The 16,731-nt window shown below is 37.3% G+C and overlaps 1 protein-coding gene and 1 long non-coding RNA gene across 2 annotated transcripts; one reads left to right on the top strand and one right to left on the bottom strand.

Moving 5' to 3' along the window:
• Nucleotides 1-2,067, top strand: LOC147567342 (uncharacterized). Its single transcript, XR_015237648.1, has 3 exons — nucleotides 1-334; nucleotides 680-802; nucleotides 1,786-2,067. It is a non-coding gene; the product is annotated as an uncharacterized LOC147567342 (long non-coding RNA).
• A 12,867-nt stretch (nucleotides 2,068-14,934) lies between these two features.
• LOC147567341 (small ribosomal subunit protein eS27y-like) lies at nucleotides 14,935-15,924 on the bottom strand. The gene is made up of 4 exons (XM_086653963.1): nucleotides 15,788-15,924; nucleotides 15,506-15,607; nucleotides 15,391-15,419; nucleotides 14,935-15,263 (listed from the first exon to the last, which is right to left on the bottom strand). Exons 1-4 carry the CDS (start codon nucleotides 15,788-15,790, stop codon nucleotides 15,137-15,139), a joined length of 261 nt encoding a protein of 86 aa, XP_086510089.1. The 5' UTR covers nucleotides 15,791-15,924; the 3' UTR covers nucleotides 14,935-15,136.
• Nucleotides 15,925-16,731: the final 807 nt, after the last annotated feature.

Here is a 16,731-nt window from a genome sequence, read left to right as displayed (position 1 = left end):
AAACAATCACACCACCACAAAATGGCTTCCACTGCCGTAAACCCTAGTTTCTCTGCCACCTCACTCATTCAACTGTAATACCATCAATCTCAGTTGTGATTTCTTCAACACCTTCACCGGCCTCTGCAAATTAAACCACTCTCTCAAACCACAATTCTCTCTTTCAAACCACAATTCTCTACCACCCCATGAATCCCATGACCAACTAAACTGTAAATTTTCATTCAGCCCTAAAATCAGCTGTTGTTAAATGTACCAAGTCTTCAATGATATATCAAACCAAAGTAACTTTTCTTTAGATTTGGAACTCAAGAAGTTCCCTCCTGTGCTTCAGGTAAACATATGTGTCTCATTTTTCTCTTCATTCTTCTTCTCTCATCAAAAAAGAAAAATCATATTCTATTTGTTCTTCTGGTTTTCTGTTCTTTAGCAATGACTGGCATTGGAACTTTTCTTTATAAAAAAAAAAAAGTTTCTTTTTATGGAAATTAGATCTGCTTTTTCTGAAAAATAAACTCCACATGAAAGTTATCATTTCTTCTTGTGACATTGTCTCTCATGCATATCTTGCTTTGTCCAGGAGATAGAAAGAGAGAGAGATAGAGAGAGGTAAAATGATGGGGACTATTTATTCTTTGTCTCTTTTTATTCAAATTTCTATATCTGTTCTTTGATGCAGGTTTGATTTGGTGGAAAATGGAAGATGATAAATTTTCGAGAGACAATGACCATAAAAACTACAATAAAACTAGATCATAATAATAGAGGAAAGGGCAAATTAAGCAGCCGACGTGATTCTGAAGTACAACTATCCTTAGATGTTGGCCATCTTTAAAGGGTTTGAGATAGAGTCATATGTAGGCCACGCATGTCTTCATATATATATATATATATATATATGGGAAATGATAGAGTGACTTAGAAATTGGTACTTAGAGGGTGACATATTTCCTTATTTAGAAATAAAAGCGGTCCCCACCGTAGTCAAACTTTGAAAAAACCTTGTCTTTTAGTGATTCCACATCAGCTGGGCACTAAAATGCCCAAAAAATTTGGGCTCTCTAGCATCTCCCTATATATATATATATATATATATATATATATATATATATATATATATATATATTGTCTCAGTTGGCTCCCAGAGCTCAACTAGATATGATAAGATATTGACTATGTGACCCATATAAGGTCTTTGATTTGGTTCCGTTGCACAATAATGGCCAGCTACCTCTGCCACTGTTCCAACGGCGGCCATTATTTCTTCTGAGTGATCTACTGTAGAATCGATGGCTTGGGGTAAGTTCTCTTTGTTTAGCTGCAGCCTTTGAAACAATAATATAATGTTTATATTTTGTTCTATTTGGGTTTCACCGAGAGCCTTTTGGCCAGTGATTAGCTCCATCAATATGACTCCAAAGCTGTATACATCAATCGTGGAGTCCTACTAATGAAGCTAATCACTGGTCGAAAAGGCTCCCGATGAAAACCAAATAGAAGAAATTCAAACATAATATGATGGTTTCAAAGACTGCACTAAACCAAGATAACTTACCCCAGACCGTCGATCCTATAGTAGATCACTCCGAAGACATAATGGTAGTCGTTAGAACAGTGGCAGAGCTAGCTGACCATTGTTGTGCAACAGAACCAAATCAGAGACCTTATATGGGTCACATTGTCAATATCTTATCATCTCTAGTTAAGCTCTGGGAGCCAACGTAGACAGTATATATATGAAGACATGCTTGGCCTACATACGACTCTATCTCAAGCCCTTCAAAGATGGGCAACATCTACCGATGGTCATGGTATACCTAGTTCAGATGACCAACTTGGTGGCGAAGATGTTTCTAAAAGCTAATATTCCTGTAAATATTTTTGAGTTCAATTCATTATTTTAGTTCAATCTAATTTTAATCATCTTGATCTGTTTTTAGGTATGTTAGTTACTAATGATTGAATTGTACAACAAATTTTATGGGTTTGTGTTTGATTCTCAGAGTTTAATCGATGTTTGATAGAAATGTTATTTACCAAATGGAATGAAGCTTAATTTAAGTTTAATGAAAGATAATGAGCAAGATTATGAAGGCTAATGTACCTTGTACACATCATGCCGAGGAGTAAACAGATCAGAATTTGGATGACGATTGAATTGTATAAACTTTATAGGTTTGTGTTGCAATTGTCAGTCAGTTCTATTACTGGTGATCATGGAAATCAATTAGGGAGTAGGAAGCAATGGACGGTTGAATAACGGAGAGTGTTCTGGAGCTAACCCTAAATATTATATATTAATTGTTAGAATTTAGGGTTGGACCCTCTAACATTGTTGAAAAGGGGGTTTTTAAACCAAATTTGGGTTTGGGCCCAATATAAAAGTGTGGGTTTGAATAAATGGTTTACCAAACTAGAAGGGGTAAAAAAAATAAAAGCTTAATGAAATTAATTAAAAGGGTGTAGAGAGTTCTTTTCTTAGACTAGTTAAAGAACAATCTAGAGAGAGAAAGTAGAAGGAGAATAGTATACAAGAAACTTGAAGACATAGATCTAGTATGAATATTGTGTTTAAGGTAAGAACTAACTTCAATATCTAGTTTAATATTGTGACAAAACTTTGTGTCTCTTGTTTATGAGATTGTGTAGATCTAAAAAAAACTTTAGTATATGAAAGTATGTTGATGTGAATCTTTTTAGTTTATTTGAGTGTATTGAAGTATCTATATCTCTAATCTCAGGTAATTGGTATCAGAGCCATATTAGTTTATCAATTCAAGCTTTTTCAACATTTTTTGAGATCTAGGGTTTGTTGAAATTTTTGGGGATCTTGTAAGAAAATGTCAAATATGATACAACCTCAAATACCTAGGCTAAAGAACTATGAACATTGGTGTATTCAAATGTGTGTATTATTGGGATCTCAAGATTTGTGGGATATTGTTCAAAATGGTTATGTAGAACCAACTCAAGAAGAAGAGAGTTTTATGAATGATGTACAAAAGTGTGTTCTTAAAGACTCAAGAAAAATGGATAAAAAAGCCTTATTTCTTATCTATCAAGGAATTGATGGTCCTACATTTGAAAAAGTGTCCGAAGCAAAATCATCGAAAGAGGCTTGGAATATTCTCAAGAATTCATTTAGAGGAGTTGATAAAGTGGTAAAGGTTCGTCTCCAAATTTTGCTTGGTGAATTTGAAAGGTTGAGTATGAATGAAGGAGAACTTGTCTCCTATTATGTTTCAAGAGTATTGTCTAATGTTAACGAAATAAAAAGGTGTGGTGAAAAATGTGATGATGTTCGGGTGATAGAGAAGATTTTACGGTCTTTGACACCTAAATTTGATAATGTGGTTATTGTCGTTGAAGAATCAAAAGATTTAGAATCCATGACGGTAGATGAATTGATGGGAACATTGCAAATCCATGAACAAAGGGTGAATAGAAATGTCGCAACCTCTTCAAATTGTTCGGTTGATCAAGTACTTCAAGCAAAACTCACTTTAGAAGAAAAACAATATACACCCCCAAAAGAAATAGGCTATGAGAGTTATGGTAGGCTATGAGAGTTATGGAAGAGGCTTTGGAAGCCAAAGAGGAAGAAATTTTTTTAATAGAGGAAGAACAAATGAACCAAGAGGAAGAGGTAGAGGAAACTTTAATAGACCTTATAATAGTAAAGTACGGTGACTCCTCAAAGATACCGGTGCTAGGAAAAGGTAATATCCTCATTCAACTAAAAAATGGAAAACATAACTATATTTCCGATGTTTATTATGTTCCCACAATGAAAAATAATATTTTGAGTTTGGGACAACTTTTAGAAAAAGGTTATGATATAAGATTGAAGGATCTTCAACTCACATTAAGAGATAGAAGTGTAACTCTAATTGCTAAGGTAAAGATGGCAAAGAGTAGATTATTTCCCTTGAACATTCAACATGATGATGCAAAATGCTTAAACTCTATTGTGAAAGATGAATCTTGGTTGTGGCACTTGAGACTTGGGCATCTAAACTTTGATGGGATGAAGACCTTGGCAAGCAAGAATATGGTAAGGGGTTTACCATGTATTGATCACCCAAACAAAGTGTGTGAAGGGTGAATCTTTGGCAAGCATCATCGCACAAGTTTTTCTAAAGAAGGAAGGTGGAGAGCATCTAATATATTGGAGCTTGTGCATACCGATGTTTGTGGTCCATTGAAGCCAATTGAAATGGAGGTAACAATTACTTTCTCACTTTCATTGATGATTTTAGTAGAAAAATATGGGTTTATTTCTTAAAAAAATAAATCCGAAGTATTTGAGGTATTCAAAGAGTTCAAGAACATGGTTGAGAAACAAAGTGGTTTTATGATAAAGAAACTAAGGTCCGATAGAGGTGGAGAATATACCTCAAGAGCATTTGATATGTTTTGTAGAGAACATGGGATTGTTCATGAACTTACTCCATTCACACCACAACTAAATGGAGTTGCCGAAAGGAAAAATCGCACCATATTAGACATGGCAAAGAAGTATGTTAAAAGAAAAAAGTTTGCCTAGAGAATTTTGGGGTGAAGCCGTTGCATGTGCCGAATACTTGTTAAATAGATGTCCCACTAAAAGTGTCTATATGAAGACCCTGCATGAGGCATGGGGTTATTACAAGCCTAGTGTATATCATTTAAAGATATTTGGATGTATTACTTATGCAAAGATACAGGAAGCAAGAAGAACAAAACTTGATGACAAAGGTGAGAAATGTATCTTTCTTGGGTATAATGAGCAAATGAAATGTTACAAGTTGTTTAATCCAATTGTCAATAAAGTTCTATTTAGTAGGGATGTGGTATTTGAAGAAGATTTGGCATGGGAATGGAAAGGAAAAGAAATTGTTCAAGTTGAACTTAGACTTGAAGGAGAAGAAGATGCACCACCAAGAGAATTTATAAGAGACCCACAAACACCATCGTCCTCATCTCCATCATCCTCATCATCGGGGGGAAGTTCTAATGAAGGGCCATTGAAAACAAGAAGTTTGAGAGAGATATATGAAGTTGTGGATAATGAAGAAGAATTAAACTTGTGTTGTTTTCTCATGGATTGTGATCCTATTAGTTATGAAGAAGCCATCCAAGAAGAAAAATGGGAAAATGCCATGAGTGAAGAAATTAATGCAATTGAAAAAAATTATACTTGGGAGTTGACAAATTTGCCAAAAGGATACAAACCTATTGGTGTGAAGTGGGTGTATAAGACAAAAAAGAATGCAAGTGGAGAAGTCCAAAGATACAAAGCAGGACTTGTAGCTAAAGGTTACAAGCAAAGAGCCGGCACTGATTATAGTGAGGTATTTGCTCCCGTTGCTCGGATGGAAACAATTAGATTGTTAATCTCTATAGCGACTCAATATTCATGGAAAATTTATCAACTTGATGTCAAGTCGGCATTCTTGAATGGTATCCTTGAGGAGGAGATATATGTTGAACAACCTTTAGGCTATGTTAGAAATGGCAAAGAAGAAGACCCTTTATGTAAGAATTGATAAATATTTACAAGAAAATGGATTTGAAAAGTGTCCTCATGAGCACACTTTATATATGAAAATGAAAGGAAATGGAGGTATGTTATTTGTTTGTCTCTATGTTGATGATTTGATATTCACCGGCAATGATTCAAGACTATTTGATGAGTTCAAGAAGAGCATGATTAAGGAATTTGATATGACCGATATTGGGTTGATGGGTCATTTCCTTGGTATTGAAGTGAAGCAAATGGAAAATGACATATTTATTTCTCAAAGTGGATATGCTAAGGAAGTTCTTAAAAGGTTTAAAATGGAGTCATGTAATCCGGTAAACACCCCTCTTGAAAGTGGAGTGGAGTTGAGAAAATGCTCAAGAAGAAGTGATGTCGATCCTACATATTTCAAAAGTTTAATTGGAAGTCTACGTTATCTTACATGTACAAGACCGGATATTCTTTATGGAGTTGGGCTAGTGAGTAGGTACATGGAGACACCGGATAAATCTCATCTTAATGTTGCAAAGAAGCTCCTTCGATATATTAAAGGTACGCTCAATGATGGTTTATTTTTCTCTTGTGAACAAGATTTTAAGCTTATCGGTTATTCCGATAGTGATTGGGGTAAAGACTTAGATGAAAGAAAGAGTACATCGGAGTTTGTATTTTTTATGGGTTACACGGCATTTACTTGGTCTTCTAAAAAATAACCCATTGTGACTTTATCTACTTGTGAGGCGGAATATGTAGTCGCTAGCTCTATGGTTTGTCATGCAATTTGGTTAAGAAATATGTTGAAGCATCTTCAATGCCCTCAAGTTGGTCCAACCGAAGTGTTCCTTGATAACAAATCGGCTATTGCTTTAGCTAAGAATCCCGTTTGTCATGAAAGAAGCAAGCACATTGATACACGCTACCATTTTATTTGTGAACATGTTAAGGAAGGTGATATTGAAGTGATGTATTGCAAGTCTCAAGATCAAATAGCGGATATATTTACGAAGCCCTTGAAGCATGATGTCTTTGAGAGATTGAAGTGGATGTTAGGTATGAGAAGCTATGGAAATTTGGTTTAAGGGGGGATGTTGAAAAGGGGACTTTTAAACCAAATTTGGGTTTGGGCCCAATATAAAAGTGTGGGTTTGAGTAAATGGTTTACCAAACTAGAAGGGGTAAAAAAGTAAAAGCCTCATGAAATTAATTAAAAGGGTGTAGAGAGTTCTTTTCTTAGACTAGTTCAAGAACAATCTAGAGAGAGAAAGTAAAAGGAGAATAGTATACAAGAAACTTGAAGAAGAAGACATAGATCTAGGTTCTGTTTGTTTTTTAAAATTTTCAGATCTGAAATCTGAATTGGATCTCAATTCAGATTTCAGATGTTTGTTTTTTTGTTTGACAAAATCTAAAACATTGGCTGACTAAATTAGACATCTGAATTGGCTGAATTAAGACCCAGTTTTTTCAGACTTTAAAACAAGTCTGAAAAATCAACCTAGCTGCTGAAAAGTAACAAATGACAAATATACCCCCGCAAAAACCTAAAATTACTCTAGTTTCATCTTCTTCATTTCACCACCACCACCACCGCCGTCACTGCCACCACTAACACCACCACCACAAAACACAACAAAAAAACAAGAGCACACAGTGCCAATCTCAAACACGCCCTAACCACCACCTCAACACCATCACAACAAGATGATGGGCTTTCTGAACGCTCTTCGTCCGCCACCACCACCACCACCACCACCACCACCACCACCACATGAAGGGCTTGTTAACCCTTGTCGGATCTGTTGAGAGCTATCTTGTCGGAAACCCTCGTTAGATTCGGCGTCAATCTGGCTTTGGCTAATCTTCTACTATAGAGAGAGAGAGGGAGAGAAAGAGAGAGAGAGAGAGAAAGAGAGCAACTACAACAGTCACCACTCCATCAAGCTACAACTTTTGGTCTTCGATCTAAGTCGTTTCTAAAGTAAAATGGGAAGGTACTCGTTTCTGCAACTATGGAGGATAGAGAAGGTAACAAGATCTTTTTATTATTATGTGAATTAGGGTTTAGATGATCTAGGAAGTAGCAGCCGACACTTTGAGAAAGAGGACAGGAGAGAGAAAGGGAAAGTGAAAAAGAAAAATTAAAGATAGGGTTTTTTTTGTTTCCTTAATAATATAAATGGGGTTATAAATGTAATTTTTCCTTAGTCAGATTAAATGATTCAGATTTGGAAAACAAACATCTTACTCAACCAATTCAGATTCATCTAATTCAGTTCAGTCAATTCAGATTCGGCCAATTCAGATTCAGACCTACACAAAAAAACAAACACAACCCTAGTATGAATATTGTGTTTAAGGTAAGAACTAACTTCAGTATCTAGTTTAATATTGTGACAAAACTTTGTGTCTCTTGTTTATGAGATTGTGTAGATCTAAAGAAACTTTAGTATATGAAAGTATGTTGATGTGAATCTTTTGAGTTTATTTGAGTGTATTGAAGTATCTATATCTCTAATCTCCAACAAAAATATCTTAAACCAGTGACAGAAAAGAAATAGGTACTCGGAAAATGTCTCGACTCAATTTGATACCTCATATACTTCAGTATACTCTCTGAGTGTCTTAAGATATCCAATGTTTCAAAAATAGGTGTGTTCCCATAAATCTTAATCTAAAGCTTTTATATGTCTCCGTTCACTACCCTCCTAAGAATTAATTTACATTCACAAATAAGGTAGCAACATGGTCGTGTTTGAGTGATGAAACAACACTACCGCTTCTAAATTTGATTTATATTGTCAGTCTAAAGAAACTACAAGCAAGCAAATGTCTTCAACCCAGCTTGTGCTTTAAATGTATAGGGCAACCAACATTCTGCTTCAAATCATGTTATCTGCTAATAGATCTTTTGTTAATAGCATTGTTCAACGAAAGTTTCTTATCAAACAATCACCAAGATCTAACCGATGTAGGTAATCAGAAAATCTTTGTTGAAGTATCTTTCTATACATTAAGACAAGCCTCAACTCAATCTTCTTAAGTTTTTTATTTTGTGAATATGAGAAGGAAGAAGACACATATATATATATATATATATATATATATATATATACACACACGAGGGTGTAACCCGTGCCCGTGGGGCACGGACAGTTCTTTCAAATGCGTCAAATAGCTAAGCATACAATCTCAAACATTCATGGAAATAAGCATGAGCTAAACATCCACAATCAATTTAAGTAAATAAACGCCAAAAAAGTCAAAATCGATTTATTACCTTATGACGGGCACATTGAACCCTCTTGGCACCACCGTGTACATCTTCATCCTCTTCATATGCCTATTGAGCTAGAATTTGAGCTTAAGCTTAGTACAAAAGGATCCTCTATTCCTTGTCGTTCACATCATGCATTATTATTTTTTTCATTCTTCCAGCTCATGTCTATCATTTGAGTAACGACCCTAGCAAGAACACAGCCTGCAGTGCCTTGCACTGCTCCGGAGTTTAAGAGTCAAGAAACTCCATAGTGAAATGTATGTATAGTTTCCCCTCACTAATGGCCTCTAGTATATCAGCATTCCTCATCATTTGTCGCCTTAAATGAAGCTTTTTTTGCTGAAGATGCCTTGAAAAAATCAGCACATTCATGTAGTTATTATTTTAAGCAGACCGATTCTTGTTATCCCCAACCGGGATATGAAGATCATAACTTACATGAGGTCTCATTTTGAAAATCATTTCATATAATCAAATGAAAGTTAGCCTTAGATAGAAACTAATGTAAAAAAATTTAACAAACCTAACAAATAAACAACAATATCATAAAAGAAATATGCAGGAAAACTTGCAAGAAACATAACTAATTAAAAAACTAAAGAGTGCAACCTGTGACGCCCCAAGCCCAGCAGTTGCCGATATTGTCTTCCCTTTCACCACCACCCTCGCACGGATGGTAGGAGGTTTTGTTCTTGGCGAGATCACCACGGACTCCCCCAAAAGGCCTCGGTACATACCAAGCTTGAGCATACACCTATAGCACAGGCTCCGGACACTCTCGTGAGCGATGTGGGACTATCACACAACTCATAATTAATCCAGCCTGAGAGGAGGCTAAATCGAGTGATCGAGCGCAGTAGCTAAAATAGTGCAACCCTAAACTTCACTAAAAACCGAGATGAGATGCAAACTGTATGCTTATGATATGAAACATAAAACTCTAAATGAAATACAAAAGCAAAAAAAACCAAAAACAAAAAAAGAAAACTGAAAAGAAAGACGGTACCTTTGTACATGTTAATGAGGGCAGTAACCTTCAAATTTGTCTAAAAAGAAAAAGTAGTAAAAGTTAGATCATAGACAAAGCTAAAATCAAAATAAACTCAAACATAAACACAAAAACACTTAAATATAGTTCTACATATATAACCTAACACACTTCCTTTCAGAATTATGTTCTATCATCGGAACAAAAATAATTCTAAAAGATAATAGTTACGACAAAAAGAAAACTAAGTTATTTTAACATCGGTAAAATACATTAAAAGATGAATAGTATTAAAATGAAACAAATTTAAAACCAAAAAGCAAAAATTTGATTAGTACCTTTCTGATAGATTTAAAACAAACATCCCACGAGTTTAGAAAGCCCTATTTACAATATCAAAGAACACAAAATGAGTCAAGCCAAAGTGGATTTGGGTCTGTGCATAACTACAAAGGACTTAAGCCGCAGGTTTAGTGCGGTACATAACTACAAATCGAGAAAATTTATTCACAATATCAAAGAAACCATGTTTACAATATTAGAGAAAGTCATAATATTAAACCGAAACAATCTACTTACAAAAAATTAGATAACCCAAAATGAGTCCAAAGAAAGTGGGTTTGGATGATGCACAAAATGTCAAGGAGTTGACTAACGTCTGAAGAGTTAAGATCAGACCTGAAGTCCATCGGGTCAACCCGACTTAAGGTAGCAGGTCAGCTGAACCCTTGATGATCCGTCACGTGCTCCCCCAACTGGGAGGTCGGCTAGAGGAAACCAACCCCGTAACGCCCTTGGCATGAACATATCAACCCTGGGGTCTCTAAAGGAATGAGGGGGTCCACGTAGGTCCGGTCGATGTCTTTCGTCCAGAACTGGGAAGGCAAAATGCACCAGCAATCTACCGACTTAATCCCAGCATCTCCGCGAAGATCTCAGTCGGCTACAGATCTTTAAGTGTTTAAGCAAGTGTGGGCTTCACGCGTCTAAGGGAGGAAACTTCTCCCCAAAGATCTATCACATCGGTAGGATATCTACGAAAGATCCTTGAACTTAGGAACTTTCATCTATCCTGGATGTGAGATAAACACAAACGGAAAACTTCCCTCCACGGCAATCACCACCGCTTCTTAAGCCTATAAAAGGCCCCCGAATCGTCCTTCAAAGGACACGATCTCTAAACCCTTTAAGATCACAGTTAACTCTGAGTTCTCATAACTCGCCCCCAAAAGGATCAATCATTATGCATTCTTTTACTGCAAAGAGCACCCTGACTGGCTTGAGCGTCGGTGCGGTTTTCGAACCCTTTGCAGGTTTTCCCCCTTGGGAACAGACGAACGGAAGCGGCAAGCAGGAGCAAGGAGAAAGAAACAGGAGCAGGAGCAAGGATTAAGGAGCAGGAGAATCAGATAATCGGAGCTGGAAACGGATTCAATCGATAGAACCTAACTTGACTTAACAGAACATTCAACTTAACGGAGGCTGTCATGCATCAACTCCATGTTTCATGCTGATATATATAACGGAAGACCATTGTTTGACATCAACATTTGGCGCTAGAAGGAGGGCATCTCTCTAGCAAAATCATCAGTCCGGTAACCCGAACTCTTTTCATTACTTTTTCAGAACTGACCGCTTCTCCAAAATCCATCAGATAGACATGCCATCATGAGATTACACACCTGACGGGACCCAGAAGATGTCTCTTAACCAGACCGTATTCGTAGCAGCTATTGAGCGACTTAAAATCGAACGCCAGCAGCAAGAAAGGGAGATTGCGCAGCTACGAGAAGACCTCCGCACAGCCGAGGCGATAATGAGGAAGGTGGCACGGGAAATCCACCAGTCCCCTCTTGAGCAGGAGGCATTAAAATCCAAGAGCCCCGAGGACCTGAAGGTTCCTAGTTTGGAATAGTATCAGGGACAAGAAGACTCAGGGAGATTCCTCAAGAACTACGTGGCGGTAATGAGCCTCTACACGACAAATCAAGATGTCTGGTGTGCGTTCTTCGCGACCACTTTGGAAGGGCCAGCGCAGGAGTGGTATTAGTTGTTGGCCCTTGGGTCCATAAAATCATTTGAAGAACTCGCCCAAGCCTCTCTCGGGGTTTTCATGGGTAAACAGGTCGAAGGACGAGTAACCGCCCCTGATAGGAGATGTCATGGTGATCGCAAAGCATCAGATTTCAACAGTCACAACACCATGGTCAGATCAAGAGCTCTTCAAAAGACAGAGACGAACCTCAAACGGGTACGTAACCTAACACTCATCGAGACATTGGCTCAGCGCCAATCGGATTTGATACGACGTCTCAATGACGTAACCAAAACGCTAGTGGAAGTGCTCGAACGAAAGAAACAAGTCGACCAAGAGGAAAACCAGAAGAAAAAAACAACAAAACTAGAGCCAGAAACGTGGGACGACATCAACGTCATAGTCGGAGGCCCGGTTCACGAAGCAAACAAAGGAAACAAAAAGCGTAGACGGGAGGACGAAATTATGACGTTCGCGACGACGCATGTCGAGAAAACGCCCCCCGTAGTCTTTACAGATGAGGCCCTAAGAGGAATAATCACGCCTCATACCGACCCCTTGGTAATAACAGCACTAGTAGCTAATTAGAGTGTCAGACTCTTCCTAATCGATACCGGGGGCTCCACCGAGGGCATAAGCAGAGCGTGCATGCAAAAGCTCCAAATAAGGGCACAACATACGGAAACCTGTGAGCGATACCTAACAGGACTCGGAGACAACCGGGTGGAGATCGGAGGAATAATCGCCTTACCCATACTCACCGGAGAAGGAGCGGCCAACAGAGCAACAATGCTAAACTTCGTGATAGTCGACAGACTACACGCTTATAACATCATCCTGGGAAGAAACTTCCTGAGGGAATCAAAGGCGATCATATCCATAAACCACCTAATGATGAAATTGTCGATCCTGGGAACAAGCCTCGTGAGAGTCGTGAGGGGAGATCAGGCAACGGCTAGGGACTGTTTTGTTGTCTCCGCCCGGAATTGCAGCAAAAGAGCGACCGTCCCAACCATCATGAGCGAAGGAATGGCCACCCCACAGGAACACAAGGAGGACATGCAAGAATAAGACCAGAGCCACTCAGGTACGATAGACTTTACTACGATACTTTTCAAGTTATAGTTTACCTAACCATAAGAGCCGTTAGGCGGGAGAGCAGCGCTACCAGTTGCGGACCTTTTTTTTGGTAAAAACGATATTTTATTTAAAATACGAGGAGACTTAGTTAATCTCATTTTACTAAAAGGCGACCTCTCAGTCGGGGTCTCAAGAAGAAGTCCTAACGAAATTAGTCGAGCTCAAACCGACGAAAACAGCTCTGGTAGCCCAAGCTACGACCAGAAGCCTCAAGGGGAAGTCCTAACGAAACTACTCGAGCTCAAGCCGTAGAAAACAGCTCTTGTAGCCCAAGATACGACCAAAGACCTCAAGGAGAAGTCCTAACGAAAAAGATCGAAAAAATGCAGAATTTATTAGACTCTTTTTCAGAAAAATTTAGACCTTGTCAAAAAAATAATGAAAAATTGTTTCTATCGTGAGCCGACATCAAATAAATACATGATTTAGTTATAATTTAGTCTTGATCAATATTTTGACCTAAATAATAATAGTGTATAATAGTAATTGTGAAAAAATAGTCTTTCTAAATAATTATCAGATAAAGACCCGTATTTTGGACCTTTCACTAAATGTTTTTTTAATTTTTTTTATCCCTTTTTGATATTATTTTGATTCATATTGCTAAAACACTCTCTGGAATTGATGAAAGGTCAGTTAGTTCTTCACCCCCTAATCAATTCCTTCAAACTTAAAGAGGCTTAAATAAACAAAATCTCTGGTGAAAAGTAAAAAAGATATGGACCTTATAACACTGCAAGACCAATATTCACGCAAAATAGGCTAAAATTCAAAAAAAAAAAATACAAATTTTGAGATTCACCAGACAAATTATTCTTCGTATACCCTATTTATTGAAATTCACCTAATAAATCATTTTGCATGACATTGTTATCTCATTGCATTAAACAAAAGGTAAATACTTTTTTGGTTACAAACTTAAATAACCTTGTACATTTTATTGTTTTATTTCAAGCAATTTAGCTTTTGTTGCATATAAAATAAACCTATTCCTATACGTATCTACACATTTGCTAAACATTAACCCATTACAACAAAAAGAACAATTGACAAATTAGTAATACAGTTGTCTATTTGCACAAGGAAAGGAATATTAAAAGGAATGGTCTTTTACCTATTTTCTATTAAGTTTGGACTTTAAACACAATATATTTTTTATTTTGGGTTGACCACCCACCATTAAATACAATATGTTTATTTTGATCCCAAATCAAAACAAATAAATAGAGGTGGGATCAGAAATTTTGAAAACACAAACATGCAACCAAATACTATTTACTAATTTCAATATACTCTATGCCAAGAAAGAAAAAGGAAAACTATTTTTAAACGAAGAAGCTGGATTTCTGAGTAGGTATCAACAGATTGCTAAATAGGGTTTAGGATATGCTCAATATCCAGTGATTTCATTAGCTGACTAACCTAGATAATTTACTATAGATGGCCATCAGAGCAGAAGTGAGCGACAATACAAGACTAGATGAACCAATCATAGAATTTATTCTGCTGCTATAGGCTGGCTAAATCACAAGGATCATTTTTTCCTATTAACGAGAATGAGGTTACAGATCCATCCAGCAATTTTCAACAACAGTAAAGTATAAAAAATTGCACTAAATAACAAATGCCGATAAATAGCATTAAGCAATTAGAAGAACACACTAGGCTCGCCTCAATAACCTAAACCATAAGTGGATTAACAAATGAGCAAAGATTATTTTCCACTAGTACACATCTAAATACCCTGTCTCAGGTATTAGGAAACTTAACTTTGAGTAAAATAGTTGATTTACAAACGAGCAAGAATCTAGGTCCATGCACTGAAATTCATATAACATATTATCACAAAGGAAGAATTAGTAGGTTTAAGGAATCGAAGAAACTAATAGGTGTTTGCTCGTTCGTGGTCTGTGGCACTACCCAACTGAGAAATTTAAGTAATGATGCATCAAACTCACAATATGATGCATAAATCCCGAAGTAGAAACAAATATTGAAACCAAAATATATTAATACTAGTCTAAAACAAAATTCAATTCTTAATCGTAGGAAGTAAATCAAATACTAAAATGCAGCTTTCTGCAAGATATCCTAAAGTTGTCAACGAAATAAAATATATATCCAAAAATACTAATGTCTAATTTTCGTAATCTAACTAACCCATAGCAAAATGAAGTGCACCTTAAAGCACCCCTAATATCCCTTTACTCTGTAAGAGGTTCCTTCAGTAAGTCTGGCTCGCCCGCCCCTCGGCTGGCACAAAACCGTCGAGCAATTTCCACATACCACAACGGTTTGCGAGTGGCTAAAAGTTGTAGTTCTGCAAAAATTTTTTACTACCACATTAGTTTCAATTTTTTTTTTTAAGTATGTAGAACAACCAAATCAATGTGGTAATGAAATCAATCAATCTAATCAGAACAAAACAAAGAAATTATAAGACTTACATATTGAAGCATCCCTGGCATTTCACATCCTACAGAAAGAAAACAGAATTAGGTTTAATTAAACTCAATCCTCATTCAAAAGAAAGAAGGGGTATACAAAATTGAGATTCCTTACCATGAAGAAAGAGTTAGGTGTCGCGATCAAACGCTTCAGCTTGTGGCAATCCTTCTCATGCTCAACTGAAGGATTGCGCAAATCATTATCATTTGGTTGTCCCTAATGGTACACAAATACAACAGTGACTAAAAATTGTAATAAAAACCCTAAAACTGAATCTGCTAAGAACACTTATCAAGTAGAACTTGAATTCTATCAATTAAGGAGATTAAAAGGAATCAGAACTAAGAGAAACGAAAAAACTAAAATGGTTATGGTTACAGAGGAAATCAAACTAACCATCTTCTTGGCAAGAAGGTTGAAAAACTCAGAAACCCTAGAGATCCTTGCGAGAGAGAGAGAGAGAGAGAGTGGTTTTGCTGCGGAAAGAATAGACGCAGTTGGGTTGTCAAAAATGCAACTGTGTTTTATATAGTGCGTAGATAAACCGAAACCCTTGGATCCAGAAGGAGAAGACGTTTGGCCTGGCCAAGGGGGACCCTCTATCCATGGGCCATGGGGCATACCAACCCGAAGAGGGGGACTACTAGGGGTGGGAATCGGTCCGGACCGGTCGGTATCGGACTCTAACTTCATCGAACCGGTCGACTCGGACATAAACTGTTGGTGACCACCTATTTACTCGGGCGGACTCGGACGGTCACTCTCAAGAATTCTTTGTCCATTGACCGTCCAAGACCGTTTATTTTACCGGTCCAGTCGGACACCGGACGGTCTCGGTCCGGACTTTCCAATAAATTTACTTACTTCAGAACTTTATTTTTATTACCACAAACAAAATTACTTACACATGAAGATGTTTAGCCAAGAAATCAAAAGTAAATATAAAAAAGAAAAAACACAGTTGATCATCATTTGACAAGATATAATTAAGCCATTCACTAATGTTTGGTCTTCCAGAGAACTATATGACTATAGCCAACGAACATCATATATTTATATGTCTATAAAATTCAACGATCAACTTCTAAAAATGAGGACAGTTTAGTCGGTCAACCTATTCGGTCACTCGTACCGGTCGGTCAGCGGTCGGTCCTTCGACATAAAATTTTGACCGTGACCGTCCGCCAATTTTTTCGGGCCGGTCGGACACTGACCGTTACGACCATCGGGTGTCCATGGACACTTTTTATCTCGGTCGAACGGGTCGGATAGCGGTCTTCCGGATCTTTTTCCCACCCCTAGGGACTACCCTTTATCCATGGGTTAAGCAGTCTTTAAGA

The sequence above is a fragment of the Eschscholzia californica genome, unplaced genomic scaffold (assembly GCF_041429995.1).
Source record: "Eschscholzia californica isolate CP2 unplaced genomic scaffold, dmEscCali1.0.p SCAF_1, whole genome shotgun sequence".
Taxonomy (NCBI): domain Eukaryota; kingdom Viridiplantae; phylum Streptophyta; class Magnoliopsida; order Ranunculales; family Papaveraceae; genus Eschscholzia; species Eschscholzia californica.
Note: the sequence above shows the minus strand (reverse complement) of the source record. Positions and strands in the feature narration are given on the sequence as shown.